General features: G+C 37.7%; 2 protein-coding genes across 7 annotated transcripts in view; both read left to right on the top strand.

The window, feature by feature from the left end:
* The window catches only part of LOC306884455 (E3 ubiquitin-protein ligase MARCHF8), an 87,212-nt gene that overhangs the window by 64,633 nt on the left and 7,566 nt on the right, over window positions 1–15,013 (top strand). For all 6 annotated transcript variants that reach the window (XM_079440323.1, XM_079440321.1, XM_079440325.1 and 3 more), the window contains 2 exons: window positions 5,424–5,503; window positions 11,511–11,691. In XM_079440323.1, coding sequence (XP_079296449.1) covers window positions 5,424–5,503; window positions 11,511–11,691 — 261 coding nt within the window. The remainder of the gene's footprint in view (window positions 1–5,423; window positions 5,504–11,510; window positions 11,692–15,013) is intronic.
* LOC306883815 (uncharacterized protein) lies at window positions 5,729–6,697 on the top strand (the record flags this gene model as incomplete). The annotated part of the gene is made up of 1 exon (XM_079439305.1): window positions 5,729–6,697. One exon carries the CDS (start codon window positions 5,729–5,731, stop codon window positions 6,695–6,697), a length of 969 nt encoding a protein of 322 aa, XP_079295431.1.

Raw genomic sequence — 15,013 nt, 5'->3', positions numbered from 1 at the left:
GAGAAAATTTCCCTTTTTTTGTCTATATAATGAAAATCTATGTCTATGTCCAACTACGCAACATTGGGCAGGACTCTCTGTTTTCCTGGCCAGTAGCAGACATGGGGCTGTGTGGCTTACAGATCAAGTGTACTCAGTTTACGTATGGTCTTGAAGTGGGTAGACTGTCTTTGGTTCATTAGAAAGCATCTGTTTTGAACTCCTCTGCCTCATCACATCAAATGTCACATTTGATTGACAGACCATTCATATTGCAGCATCTGCATTAATTTCCATAATCATTCGGTAGACATACGCCTCAAATTGTGCAGATGGTAATGTACAAACAATTAGCTGCAAAGTTAATATGCTTCCAGAAAATTGGTTCAGGTTGAACAGTCTGGAAACAAAACCTTGCTTGTTTAAATGCTTTTGTATTTAGTGCTGCTTATCATTCTGTTTCTGTTCGCAACTTCTTCCTAATTTCCTTTTGATTGCTTTTTAGACTCAATCCAAAAGATCACATGCCGCTCAAATGCATCTCATTATGAAACAAACATTATTACTGACCGTCACACTGGGGTTTTATCACTTATGCAATAATGCTATTAAAGAAAAACCTACAATGTGTAATCATTTATTTCCTCATACACATTTACAGACCCTGAATTGACCTTTATTGCCAGAGTTTCCAAAATATGTTAGCAAGTTGCTAACTCACAATAAGCGCTGTAGTACCATGTTTTAGAAAGAACTTCAAGTTAATTCACTACATTTTACACTAGTGGTTCTCAACCAGGGCGCTGGGTGATGACTTAAAATAAAAGGGAACATTAAAATAAACTAAACGGCAAAACTGTTTTGTATTGTTTTTTTGTCTCATTTTAATTCACCCCTCATTAACTTCTTTCTTCATTGGAGATCCATTGTCCTCACTGTCTAGAAAAACCTGGATATATGTGAGGTTTCCCAATTTAGAAGTGTGACTTCTAGACATAGATAAGTCATAAAATATCACAAAAATCATATTTTGTGCATTCAAGGTATGGGTTTAATCACTGTGCATTTCCGGAAAAAGTAACCCTCATGATTCTGAAACATTTTGTGATTCTGTTTGTTATTTTTGTTGGACTTGTGTATTAACTACAGTTTTCTGGCCTTTTGCACACTTGTGTTTGTGTCAGGGCTGACTGAGGGAAGGCTTTAGAGCGTGTAATCTTGGCCCAAGATGCTAGGTCACTGTACTCTGTGTATGTGATGAATGGAGCCATGGAGAGAGGACGGCCTCCCACACCCATCACTGGGAGCAATTTAGCCCTCCGGAGGTGGATGGCACACACACAGACTTTACAGTAGCTTTGAAGAGAATGAAAAAGACAGGAAGGGCTTATGAAGGCTTGCTGAGTAGATTTGGAGGCAAGGGCCTACTCTTCCTCTCTTGTTGTTTATCCCACTTGTTCATTCTTTCTCCTGTCTGTTCTCTGAAAACAGAACTGAATTCCCAAACATTTACTTGGGAGTCTCAGGTGATGGTCCTTTCAGAAAGACTTAAGGGTGATTCATTTTTCTTTTTTTTGGAAATACACTACTGTTCAAAAGTTTGGGATTGTTATGTTTTTTTTGAAGATATCTCTTATCCTCACCATGCAAGGCTGCATTAATTTGATCAAAAATCCAGAGAAAAATTGCATTATAATGAAATAGTATTACTATTTAAACTGCTTGCAGCCATATCACCCTGCAGCCCAAGACTGGTTGCCCACTGAAGCTAAGCAGGGTTGAGCCTGGTCAGTACCTGGATGGGAGACCTCCTGGGAAAACTAGGTTGCTGTTGGAAGAGGTGTTAGTGAGGCCAGCAGGGGGTACTGACCCTGCAGTCTGTGTGGGTCCTAACACCCCAGTATAGTGACGGGGACACTATACTGTAAAAAGCAGTCCTTGGGATGAGACGTTAAACCGAGGTCCTGACTCTGTGGTCATTAAAAATCCCAAATTTCCCCATTGGCCTCTGACCATCATGGCCTCCTAACCATCCCCATACACTGATTGGCTTCATCACTCTGTCTCCTCTCCACCAATAAGCTGGTGTGTGGTGGGCGTTCTGGTGCAATATGGCTGCCGTCGCATCATCCAGGTGGATGCTGCACATTGGTGGTGGTTGAGGATGTAAAGCGCTTTGAGTACCTAGAAAAGCGCTATATAAATGTAACGAATTAATTAATCAATACTTTAAAATATTTTAAAATGTAATTTATTCCTGTCAAAGCTGAATTTTCAGCATCATTACTCCAGTCTTCAGTGCTAAGTAATGATCCTTCAGAAATCATTCTAACATGCTGATTTGCTGTTAAAGAAACATTTCTTTATCAATTTTTCAAACCATTGTGCTGCTTAATATTTTTGCAAAAACATTTTTTTTTTTATGAATAGAAGTTCAAAAGAACAGCATTTATTTGAAATAGAAATATTTTGTAATATTGTAAATGTATTTACTGTCACTGTACATCATTTTAATGCATCTTTCCTTAATAAAAGTTTTAATGTCTTTAAAAACACACACACGCTCACTTTTGAATGGTACTGTATTTTATCCTATCTCTGCTTAATGTGCTGTAAGTTTTACAAATTTATAGCAAGCTATTTGTAGGTTGATTCCTCTGAAAAGTATAAACATTTTGCATGGCAAGTGCTATCAAAACATTGCTCTGTTTGTGCATCCCAATCAGTCCAACACACTAACAATGGCTCAACCTATAGTGTGAGTTTAGGTTGGGACTCAGTTTAATTTGAGTCTAGTGTAGTTAGCACCACATGTTTACCAATAGCCTAATTTTCCCTCTAAACTGAATGCATGCACTTCTGATGTTTCTCCTGTACTAAAAAACATTTGAAATCTCAAAATTACGTGGGAATTGCTGCCCATTCAATTTGGCTCTGATTCAACTCTGCACGTCCATTGACATGAGTGACAGCAACTGTTGGTGACGACGTGTGGGCATGCATAGAAACTCATTGTTGAGTCCAACTTTGTGCAAATCAGCAACAACTAGATGGGGCAATTAACAATGGGAGTGAAGTCGGTGGAGATTGTGATATTTTTCAATTGATAATGATGCAGGGAACACCATATCAGAATTTGGCGATTCATGCATTGATCTTGATGCGTTTTGCACTGCTGCAGTTTATATACAAACATTTTCCCTGCATTTATTTTTTTTAAAGCTGCAAGAAAATAGAGACCTTGTCAAAATAGAATGACATCTTATTTATACTAGCAAAACATCTAATATAAAAGGTTTAAATGTTAGGGCATCCAGCAGCAGGAATGCCTGTTAGTGGCCTGGCAACCTCGAAGGACAAAATTGCTGTCAGTGTGAACTAGGCATTAAAACATGCTGTCAACAATTTTACTAAAACCACATGCAGTAACTGCCTTGTTTATAAATTTCTGTTCTGGTTTCAGAAGCGCTTGTTTCACAGGTTAGAGTTAATATCATTGCCAGGTTCGTGATGGAGAATAAATGATTTTCTATTACCTCTAAATAACTCCCATAGTGTGTCTGAGAGGCAAGCTGCTGGCCTCCTCAAACAAGGTGTTTTTTTATTTTTTTATTTCAATGTGCACAAATTTACTGACAGGTAGATTGAATTTACACATTGAAATGTATTAGAGGCAAATTCCATAACCACAGAACTGGAATTTGCATAACCCATTACTAGCGTTTTTGCTCATGTGTCGACGCGCAAGTCTCTGTGCCTCATCTCTCTCCAATTTTTAGTAGTCGGTATGTGGTTTTGTCAAGGGTTTGAGTTGTTTTTGTTGACTTGCACATGGCTGTGTGTGTATAACACGTCTCAGAGGGAGTCTTCACAAACATGCACTCTGTCAGGCTTGAAAATACACCTTATCTTGCTGGCTGGGTCTGCAAGGAGCCGGAGTGACTCACAGATAATCACGTTTACACTGTCGTCACAACTCAACTGCGCAACACAGACATGCACACAATTGCCACTTTACACTATTTTTGTTTTATTTTTTTACAATTTATTTACTACATACTATTTTACTATCACTGTTTTTAATTACTATAAGTATAAGTAGGTAAATGTGGATAGTATGTATAAAAAAACTTATACGAAGTAACACCTAAGAAGTATCATCATTTGGTAATGGGGTAGCAATAAATGTGTAAATAATGCATACAAAAGGAAAATGTTCAAATAATATTTATGTTGATCTCCTGAGATAGACAGACAGACAGACAGACAGACTGAATTTCCCAGGCCCTATTTTGTACCCAATTTGTGGAAAGTGCCATTAAATGTTTGAAAATGTTCACATCTTCAATTTCCAAATAACATAAACAAGAAATGTATGAATTGAGTCTGAATTGAGGTACTAATGTAAGGCGTCCACTCAGGCATATTACTTCAACATTTCTCATGCCTGAAAGCACTATTATTTCCTAATAGTTTCTTGGAACCTTATTCATCAAAGATGTGAATTTGTGTGACTGTGCGTGTCAGCTTGTGTGTGTTTTTGTAGAGGCCAGTTCCGGACACTCTATCCTGTATTGATCCTTGTCAGGCCATGGGCTGTAAATTCTCTGTTTGTTACAGATAGAATCGATAGGTAATTAGTCTGGGACATAAATGATGGAATCAAACATTGTGCATGTGATCCATGCTGCTTTGATCCAAATGCCCAGATAATATTTATGTGTGTGTGTGTGAGAGAGAGAGAAATAGGTTTTAGGCAAGAATATTCCTTGTGTTGAAAGTTTTTATTTGTCTTGAATGACCCCCCCACCCTTTTTTTTTTCAAGAAATTTAAGATTAAAGTTTTAAAATATTCCATTGAAATTGTGGAAAAAAAGAGAGTAAAAACAGAAATAATGTGAAATATAATTACAATTTAAAATGACTGTTTTCCTTTTTTATTATATTTTCAAATGTAATTTATTCCTGTGACGCAAAGCTGGATTTTCAGCATCATTACTCCCGTCTTAATTGTCACATCATCCTTCAGTACATTGTTTTTGTAGAATCCATGATACATTTTTTAGGATTCTTTGATCATTATACAGCATTTATTTGAAATAGAATTCTTTGTAACATTATAAATGTCTTTACTGTCACCTTTGATCAGCTAAATGTGTCTTTGCTAAATAAAAGTGTTAATTCCTTTAAAAAAAAAAGTCCCACCAACTCAAACTCTTACTTTGAGCCTTACTGACTCAAAACTTTTGAACAGTAGTGTATATGTGCTGAGTGTCGTGATACAGGCAAAGTGGCTGTGATGCATTTTAATTTATGCAGAACCATAAAACAAAAAGCTACATTTACTTTAAACATTTTGATGGATTGCAAGGACTGGAATTTCCATCAGGACTTCTTTAGTTAATGTTTCTAATTTGCTGCTTTGGTCTCTGTTTTGCATACAGGCTGGAAGTCCGACCTCTGTGAATGCACCCTACAGCTTTCCCAGGACTTCAGTGACACCCTCGAACCAGGATATATGCAGGTAAGTTTGCCCTCCCTCAGGCCTGGAGCCTCAGTGTGCTCCTGCATTATGGTTGTGTCCTGAAAGAGTGTAAAAGATCCAGAAAGAGGCAGAAGTGTCAAAACGTCAATGGGCCAACACTGCCATCCATCTTGGTTCTGGCATTTTGTTTTCTAAACCTTCCTCTCAGTTCTGCCCACCTGTCTGTTTGCAATCTTTCTCCATTTGTTCTCTAATGCATGTCGCATGTCTCTTTATGTCCATTTTCTCTCTTCCCATCTCTGTTTCTGTACCTCTCTTTCTGTCCCATCCCTCTCCTCTCCTCTCGTATGCAGTTCTAATGACCTCGCTCGGGACCAGAAGCCTTTACAGGCCACTGTAGTGCTGTTGAACTCTAATGGTAAAAGCTCAGCATCTCAGGGTGTCACCATTACCACGCTCTGCTTGGACTCCCCCAACAAACCCAAAAATAGGACTTTGTTTGGCACAGAATGGCTCTCCCTACTCAAACCATCAGTCAACTTGAAACCAGAAAGAGGCAGTCTCAAGTTCTCAAAGTCTCTGAATGATGTGGGACAAAAGATGGACAGCCTATGCAACGGTCTTCACTTTATAGACCGCACGTGTTCGGATGGGGAGCTGGGAGCGGAGAAGGAACAACTCGTGCAAGACGGCCACATCAAAGCCCTCAATGGTCAAGCCAACTCTCCTCCTCCATTTGCTTCTCAGCCTCCGTCCTTCCTCAACAACTATAAATACATCTCCAACCCAAGGCCTGAGCACTGCCTGGCTCCCCCTGCTCCTCCCCATTCAGACCTTCAAAGAAGCTCCAACTTCCTGCGACTGATCTTCCCATTCAACCGTTCGTCCACCGCAGGAAGCCTGCAGGCATCTGAGATGGGAAGCTACGCTTCAAGGCTGCACATCGGCAAATCATCCAGCGCCATGCTGGATGTCAGTGAGTCCTGCTGTATGGAGGAGATGGGAGACGACGAGGTGTTCGAGGAGGACTCGTCCCGCTGGAAGCTGAAGACTGAGGGCTTGCGGGCTCCTCTTTGCTCCCTTGAGGAGGACAGCGACCTGGATCAACGCTGCTCTCCGCTGTCTGAGAAAAACGGACTGCTGTCGCCCTACTCCCTGTCGGGGGACTGCTGCAGGTTGGTGGGACTTACTCACTCCTGCCCAGCTCCTCTTACCCATGGGCTCCACCTCTAGAGTGATTCATCCTCATAGTCCCACCACAGCCCTCACCTGGATGTTCATTTCCTACCAGTCCCTGTTTATCCTTCCTGTTAGAGGCCTGCTAGTGCTGTGATAGTTTCTAGTCCTCTTGCAATGGTGGGTTATAATGAGGTTCACATATGAGTGGAGTTCTATCATGACAATTCTCTGAAGATTTTGGCATGGCAATGGATATGAAAATGTTAATGTATTTGGTAATGGTGGAACAGATCTGCTGTTGGTTATTGCTGTTGTAGGTTATTGCTGCTGCTGCAAAGCAAGCGCAGATACTGTGTTGAGTATTTAAGGGACATACAGGGACATACTGCTGCTGCACTAGTAGCATATATAATAACCTGTAGCAGATCTATACAGGTGGAGCTGGGGAAGGTGGAGGGTTTCAGAGTAACTAGTGGATGCTAACCAGCCATTTAAATGTAGAGCAGCAAACTTATTGGCTGCATATGCAACATGAACCAGTCAGCTTGTGTCAAGTAGTTTTACGCTGTGAATATCATCAGTTTGCATTAACAGCCCATCAGCCTGCGCCATCTAGAGTTTCATGACAGAACTTGGCATTTGTGAGTGTTAAAGATGCACCGTGTGGAAGAGGAAGTGTCCGACCTTCTGTGTGGGATGTGATGCATATTGTATCGCAATGCTGTCATGGACAGTCCAAGCAGATTTCCTTGGAGAGATCCAGTCAATACTTCTCGATTTGATGTAGTTCAGCCATATTGAATGAGGTAGAATGAAGATTGGGATCCGATTACAGTTTTGGTTGTGGCTCTCTGGCTTTGCAATTTGAGACCAGGTGAAATAACCGTTGTATCGATATTCATCTACAGGGCCACACGGATGCCTCGTGAAACAATTAGCGTAACTTATGAGGTATGTAATTGACTTGGAGCTCTGCGGCCTGCCGGCAGCAAATTAAATAACTCTGGAAGAAAAACTACTTTTGAGGTCCAAGTACTATTTGGTTGTTACAAATTCTTTCCAACAAATACAATTTAGGGTAGTAGCTTTCAGGTGAACTCCCTTCTGGCTTATAAAGAAAAAGAGTATGGCTGCATCCAAAATCGCATGCAGTCTAAGCACTACACTGGATGAGGAAAAAATTTTGTGGCCGCTACAAAATTGTTCTATATAGTGTTAATATGTGTAGTATGAATGTAATCCGGACGTACTACATTTGTCAAAGTCATGTGACCTAACAGCATCAGTTGTGTCACTTCAGTGCCATTCACAAATCCTCTCCCATGGCCTCATGGGGTGATAAAGTGTCCTTTGGATGGACAATTCAGAATTTTGCTGGAAGTAGTAATCCATCCAGGTACTTTTTGCCTACTGTAGTATGAATACTGTGAATTCGGAATACTACTCACTTCACATACAATGTGTTATTTTTTTTTTGCCAGCTGTATAGTAGGGATTCATATTCGGATGCAGCTTATGTTTGTTTGTAAAGTGACCGCATCCAACAAGCTTTTTAAGAAGATCTGCTTATCTCTAAGCTAAAGTCATTGCTTAACACTTTACCTGAGCTTCACTAGACTTCTTCAGTATTTATTTTAATTGTTTACGTCTTAAGGGCGGGAGGAGGTTTCTTCCCACATGTATTACTGCTCTCATGCAGTGCTGTGAAAACACATGTGCTCTTAAAATAGCTGACATTTAGAGATCAGCCAGCAAGACTTATTGGTTTAAACCAGAGCTGAAATGCCCAGGCTTGGAGATCTGCCACAAAGCATGCTCAGGTGTCTTGAGGTGTGACCCATGGCAAGCATACATTTTTATGTGGGAGGAACATCACATGTACTGGTGCATTTAAATGTTTTAACTCTATCTGAATATTTTAGTTGATGAGGGATCTATTCATGGAATAATATAGGAATTATTCATATGTTTCTGTCTGCTCATTATTATGTGCTCAGTCACATCTGCAGTTATATTTTCAAGAGAACATTCTCAAACGACAGTGAAAATGTTTTATACTTCAGCTCTTTAGAAAACCATTTATGAACAGGTGCTTGAAAGAACCAATACAATGATCTGAGGATCATAAAATGTAAGATAAAGACCTTTAATTTACAATAGGTCTGGATAACAAATAACTAGTATGTTTTATTTGTTAATGTCTCGAGTCAATTCAAAAATTCATTGTTTGTACCCAAAATGTTCAGTGAGGTCATCATGTGGTATTTTTCATGCATTAATGTGCTAGTGAAAATATATGAAGAGTTCATTTGCAAAAACGGATAACTCCTTTTATAACAATTCTCAAAAATCATGTTTTTTCATTGTGCATTCCAATTAATCTGTCAAACTACAGTTGGGGTATTTTGACAAGGTTAAAAAATAACAATAAAATACAGCTAACTAACACAAAACGCAATAAGAATATAATAACAATAAAAAACATGATTTTTGAAAATTGTAAAAAATGGAGAAAAAAATCTGTTTTTTGCAAATAAACTCTTCATATATAGAAAATGTATTGGAAATATTGGGGCTTATAAATTAAAATAATTATATTATTTTTCTATATGTTAATTAAGTGAAAACCGAGTGGAATGTTTCTTTTTTTTTTAACTACATTTTGCACTTTTCTTTTACTTGTTTTAAACATTATAAGCCATGTCACAGGAAATGCAATCTCATTTATTATCATAAATCACAGTATCATATCTGCCAGTGTATTTACTTTAATACAGTGCTATAAAGAGTGAATGCTTGCCTAATGAAATCATTTGACTATTCCAGAACAGCAGGTCAATGAGCAAATATGAAACCTTGTGTAAAGTCCAGATAGAATGTCTTAAATGTGGTAATTGGATTGAGTCCTTCTATTTTAATGTAATCTAGTCTATCTTTATGTGATTTGTCTTTAATATATTCTGATTAAAATAGACAGGAAGTGAGAGAGGGAAATTAATCTGGCCTTTGTAGTCATGAAAAATATGAGTGATCATAAACAAAAGGAGTCCATTAAAGTAATGTCCCATAAAGCACTCATGGACGTTATTACACGTTGCACTCAGACGGGATGTAAAGCCGGGTGTAAGATGATGGAGATGTGACAGGCTTGGTTTTTCTCTTTCTCTGTGCTGTTTCTTGCTCTAATCTTGTAGAGCCTTGACTGGATCATGCGTGTCTGAAAATAGTCATTATCCTGGTCATTCAGTCTGAAAAGCCTCTTCTGGACGCTGACACGGAAGCAATCTTCCCTCTCATTTGTGCCCCGACAGCTAGTTAACATTTAGAGGGCCCGTATCGTGGAAGATATGATTGGTACATCCATTTCAACATCTAAACCATGTGCCGCGACCATAATGTCATTTGTTGTTGTTCTGTCAGTAAGTATAAACATCAAGGATTAAATTTATGGTTGTCTATCTACAATTTTTCCTCATAACATTCCTCTGGCAAGTACTGCTGTTTGAAATGCTTGGAATCTTTAATGAAGTCACAGTCAAATCTCTTGTCTCTGAAGACTTTTCCACATTTGGCAGATGGTTTTATTTAAAGCGACTTCAAATTGTGCATTTTATCATATTATGCTTCCTGGGAATCAAACTCACGACAATGACATTGCACTTTGAGATCTGCATGCATAGAAATTTAGTTCCCCATTGTGTTTGTTTCAAATCCACCAGCAGCCATGCAATGAATAATACACACATTATTCTGAAAACAGATAAATGTGAATAGAGTAAATATTCTATATTGTTTGTCTCATTGCATCTCATTTAATGCTGTAAAATGATAAAATGGTCCTTATAGTATTTATTTTTAAGTAGTTTTTGTCCCATGTAGGATTGCAGGGATGTCAAAGCCAAATGTTATTTTATTTTATTTATTTCCTGAATATTATATTATACATGGGTTTGGCCATTGAAAAGTCAGTTGATCTCTATTTTGAAACGATGTCTCTCCCAAATTGCTAGTCATGTGTGTTGTTCTCTGAAGAGCACCAGTGAGGTGTGAACTCATCTGTGATTCACTTTGAACGGCGCTGACATCCTCCTAATATGAATGTTGACATTTGTCACACGTGTTGCTTTCCCAGATGACCTCTAAGCTTATTAAACACTGGCTGAGTCAGAAATTAAATTCATGTGCATAAATGCCCACGAGTGGTAGAGAGAGAAGGGAAGAAAAAACACAACTCCGATCTCAATAACATCTCATTTGTTTCTTAGCAATGAGATTACATGGAGAATAAATTGAGCTTTCAGCTTAGATCCTGCTCTTTCTCTCTGTCTCCGTCTCTATCTCTCATCTCCCCCTGGACACTCTCCACAAATCCAGCCATCCTTCCAGTAACAAACAGCTTTTGCGTTTTCCCCTGCTTGTGTGATTTAAAGTTTAATGGTTGTACGCTTCTATAGGTTCTGTTGATGTTTCTGTAGGGAATTACTTTCCATGAATCCTTCAAGAAAGGGAAATGTTAGATTTATGTGTATATTGCAGCACTGATCTGAACATGGTGAACACAGAAACTGTGTTTCCATCCAAACTACTGGCTTCTGTTTTAGCCTGTTTATAGTGTCCTCTTAATAGTCAATTACCTTTTTAAATTTTTTTTTTTTTTTTTTTTTTTTTGGAGATTATGGTTTATTCAAAACTTGACAATCCTAATAATAGCAAATATTAAGAATCAGTTGCGGTTACAGCTGCATTATGAGATGAACAGTATTATAGGATTCCAGTGATATAAGTGTGTGGTTGTTCGTGTTGCTTTGCAGTGGCTTTAGGAGCATGACAGAGTGTTTCTCCCTCTCTCTCTGTAACTAAACTGTAGGATTTGTCACTGCGAGGGGGATGATGAGAGTCCACTGATAACACCCTGTCACTGCGCTGGGAGTTTGCGGTTTGTCCATCAGGTCTGCCTGCAGCAGTGGATCAAGAGCTCAGACACACGCTGCTGCGAGCTCTGCAAGTACGACTTCATCATGGAGACCAAGCTCAAACCACTCCGCAAGGTAATGTTACATACATGTATACACATGCAGATGGAAAAATGTTGAGGTTTACCTACTCGTACTGCACATCTTTAAAAAGCACGCTATAAAAAGCCTTCTGTAAAGTGTTTAAACCTGCCCCCATTAAACAGACATGCGACATACGGAGAACATGGTAATTGTTTTGTTTTGTTACATAAAGATTTCAAGACATACCTAGCATGGTCAAGATTGTTTAATGAACATGTTGTCCTGTGTAGAAGTCAATAAGACTTCAATAAAATATATAAATATATATGTGACCCTTGACCACAAGACCAGTCTGAAGTCGCTGGGGTATATTTGTAGCAAAAGCCAAAAATACATTGTATGGGTTAAAATTATAAATTTTTCTTTTATGCCAAAAATCATTAGGATATTAATATATTTAGATTTTTTTTGTTGTTGTTGTTTCTTTTGTTTGTTTGTTTTTTGGCACCCTCATATTCCAGATTTTCAAATAGTTGTATCTCGGCTGGTTTTGTGGTCCAGGGTCACATATATATATATTTTAACTTCTCCTATTTTGATATCACCTTTGCCATCATCTAACTCTTACTTAAAGTTAATCTTTAAAACCACTAATAATTTGGTAACATCATAAATAGTCAGTCTCAAAATTGAATGCTATGAGGCTGATATTCATCTATAGGCTTTAAAATTAATCCTTTTAGTTTGAATTTAATTTTATTATATCAGCCGTTTCTCTCTCTCTCTCTATATATATATATATATATATATATATATATATATATATATATAGAGAGAGAGAGAAACGGCTGATATAATAAATTAAATTCAAGCTAAAAGGATTAATTTTATAGAATCTATATATCGTTTCATCTTCAAATACTTTTTTGTTTTGACTCTAAAGTTCAATTCGGAGCTCAAGGCTGGAAACCTTTATTAAAGAATTCTATTGCAAAAATGGATGGAAAAAATTATTTTCAAACTTTAGTCACTATAGCACTCTATGAATGATGCTGTTTGCCAAGCGTATACAGCCTACAATTTGACTAAAGTAGGGAAGAATGGTTTATTCTGATTATAATTAAAAAGTTACTAAAAGAATATTGGTATCTTTTTTCATATTGCTGTATAGTAACGGCACTCAGGCTGTGAGTAACATTAATTTTACCACAGGTGAGGGTTTTTAAGGGCACTCTGCTTCATGTTATTTTATATACGTGTAGATGAGTAGCAACCTGTCATTTTGAGATGATTCAAAACAAGTTAGTCCATAAAGCCAGCAGGAGATTTTGATTATTATTTGTTATAGTAACATGAAAGTCCAGCCACTTCAGGGTTTAGTCTTTGTCCACTGCTGCTGTTTTTAATTAAACTTCTGATGGTGTGTCTCTCAAATGGGGTTTAAAATAGGGCATCTCTAGGACAGCCTTTGTCACCATAGAGATTGTGCTTGAGCAGACTTCCTCAGAGAAAGAGAGAGAGATTTCAAGGTGTCTGCAAGATGAACTGAGATGCAAAAACGGTCGGTGTGACCCAACAGACTGACTGTTAAACCAGTACACTCTGCTGGTTGGATTCATTCAGTTTGTGTTATCATTGGGCTCTAAATTGATATTTGAGACATTGTTCTGTTGAATAGGTTATGAATTTGATTGTGTTGGCAGGTGTTGCTCGTGTTAACAAATGAACACAGCGTGTCAACTTCAGCATCCTTCCAGAAAAAATTACATTTGAATGACACCCATAGACACTGAAGGGGAAACAAGAAATTTGGATTAGTACTTGTCTGTGTTTTTTTTCCATGGTTGATTGTTAAATAACAACATTTGGCCTCCTCTAATCTACAAGGTTAAAGCTTTCCTTGTGTCCCATTTAGTCTTCCCTGGGTTGGTGCATCAAGTGAAGTGTTGTCTTTTCTTTCTCAGAAACTATTATTGGGCTGCCATGTGATAAATTATTCAAAACCAAAATAACTGAGGTTTCACGTCTACAGAAATAAGAAATGTTGAACATTTTCAGCTGTTCTCTGTTTTGAAAGTTTTGAATTTAAAGTATGCCCATTGTCAACATGCTGTCTGCTCATTTAAAAGTCTACATAGATAATTGTTTTGAGATATTTTATGTCTGTGTGTAGACAGAGAAAATGGTTAATATAATCTATTTACCCATGTAACTAACAGGCTTGTATAATCATTTTCATTGACTCGAACTTGGCCAAAAGTATGTGCACGCCTGAACACCATACCCAGATGTGCTTGAGCATTTCATTTCGAAACTAAAGACATTCCAAGAGTTTGACCTCCCTTTTATAATAGATTCCAGTCTTCTGGGAAGATATTCTTTTGGATGTTGGAACATGTGTGCAATTGTTTATTCACATTCAGATGCAAAGCATCAAGGAGGCTCAGAGCTGGTGGTGTTCAGGTTTGAGTTTTTGTATGCCAGTCAAGTTCTGCCACATCAGACTCAGTGAAACCGTAAATCACTGGCGCCACTTTGACAGACACTGAGCTATTTGGTACATCCTAATCTGCTGAAAATGCTTATCTAAAAAGAATGAATGCTAATATATTTGATTTTATACATCTGTTAGCATATATGTTGCTGAAATAGTCAAATAGTCAACCCTCATGTTGTTCCAAACCTGTATGACTTTTATTCTTCTGTAGAACATAGGTTTTTTTTTTCCCATACAATAAAAATTAAATGAAATTAATGGTCACCAAAATTGCTTGCCAACATTCTTCAAAATATCTTCACAGAAGAATCTAAGTAGTTCATCTAAGAAGACTGAATATGGTAATGAGTGATAGTTCAACAAATATTTTCATAATTTATTAACCCTCATGTCATTCTAACCCTGTATGACTTGCATTCTTCCGTAGAACATAAAGGATTTTTGTCGATACAGTGACAGTCAGTGGTCACCAAAACTGTTTAGTTACCAACATATCTTCACGGAAGAAAGAAAGTTGGGTTTGAAGTGACATAAGGGTGAATAAATGACGAAAGTATATTATTTTTTGGTTGAACTATGAATTTAAATAAGGCTTTTAATTGTGTAGTATATGACCATGTAGTATGGCGTTTTATTGGATTAAATGTATACTGCAGTGTAAATAAACACAAATTAATTAATTATTCTTTGTCAATATAATGTTATTCTGGTAAAGGAGGAGGTAGCTTGATGTGGATTCTACACTGAATGGCTAAAAGAGATCCGGAGATCACTCTCACTAAGACGCATGAAATATTTAATAAGCAGAAAGGCCAGGTCACTGATTTTGTTTGTACTGAACTCTGAAGTATGTTGACTGTTATATTGATTATAGTC

The sequence above is a fragment of the Barbus barbus genome (genome assembly GCF_936440315.1).
Source record: "Barbus barbus genome assembly, chromosome: 18".
Taxonomy (NCBI): Eukaryota; Metazoa; Chordata; class Actinopteri; order Cypriniformes; family Cyprinidae; genus Barbus; species Barbus barbus.
Note: the sequence above shows the minus strand (reverse complement) of the source record. Positions and strands in the feature narration are given on the sequence as shown.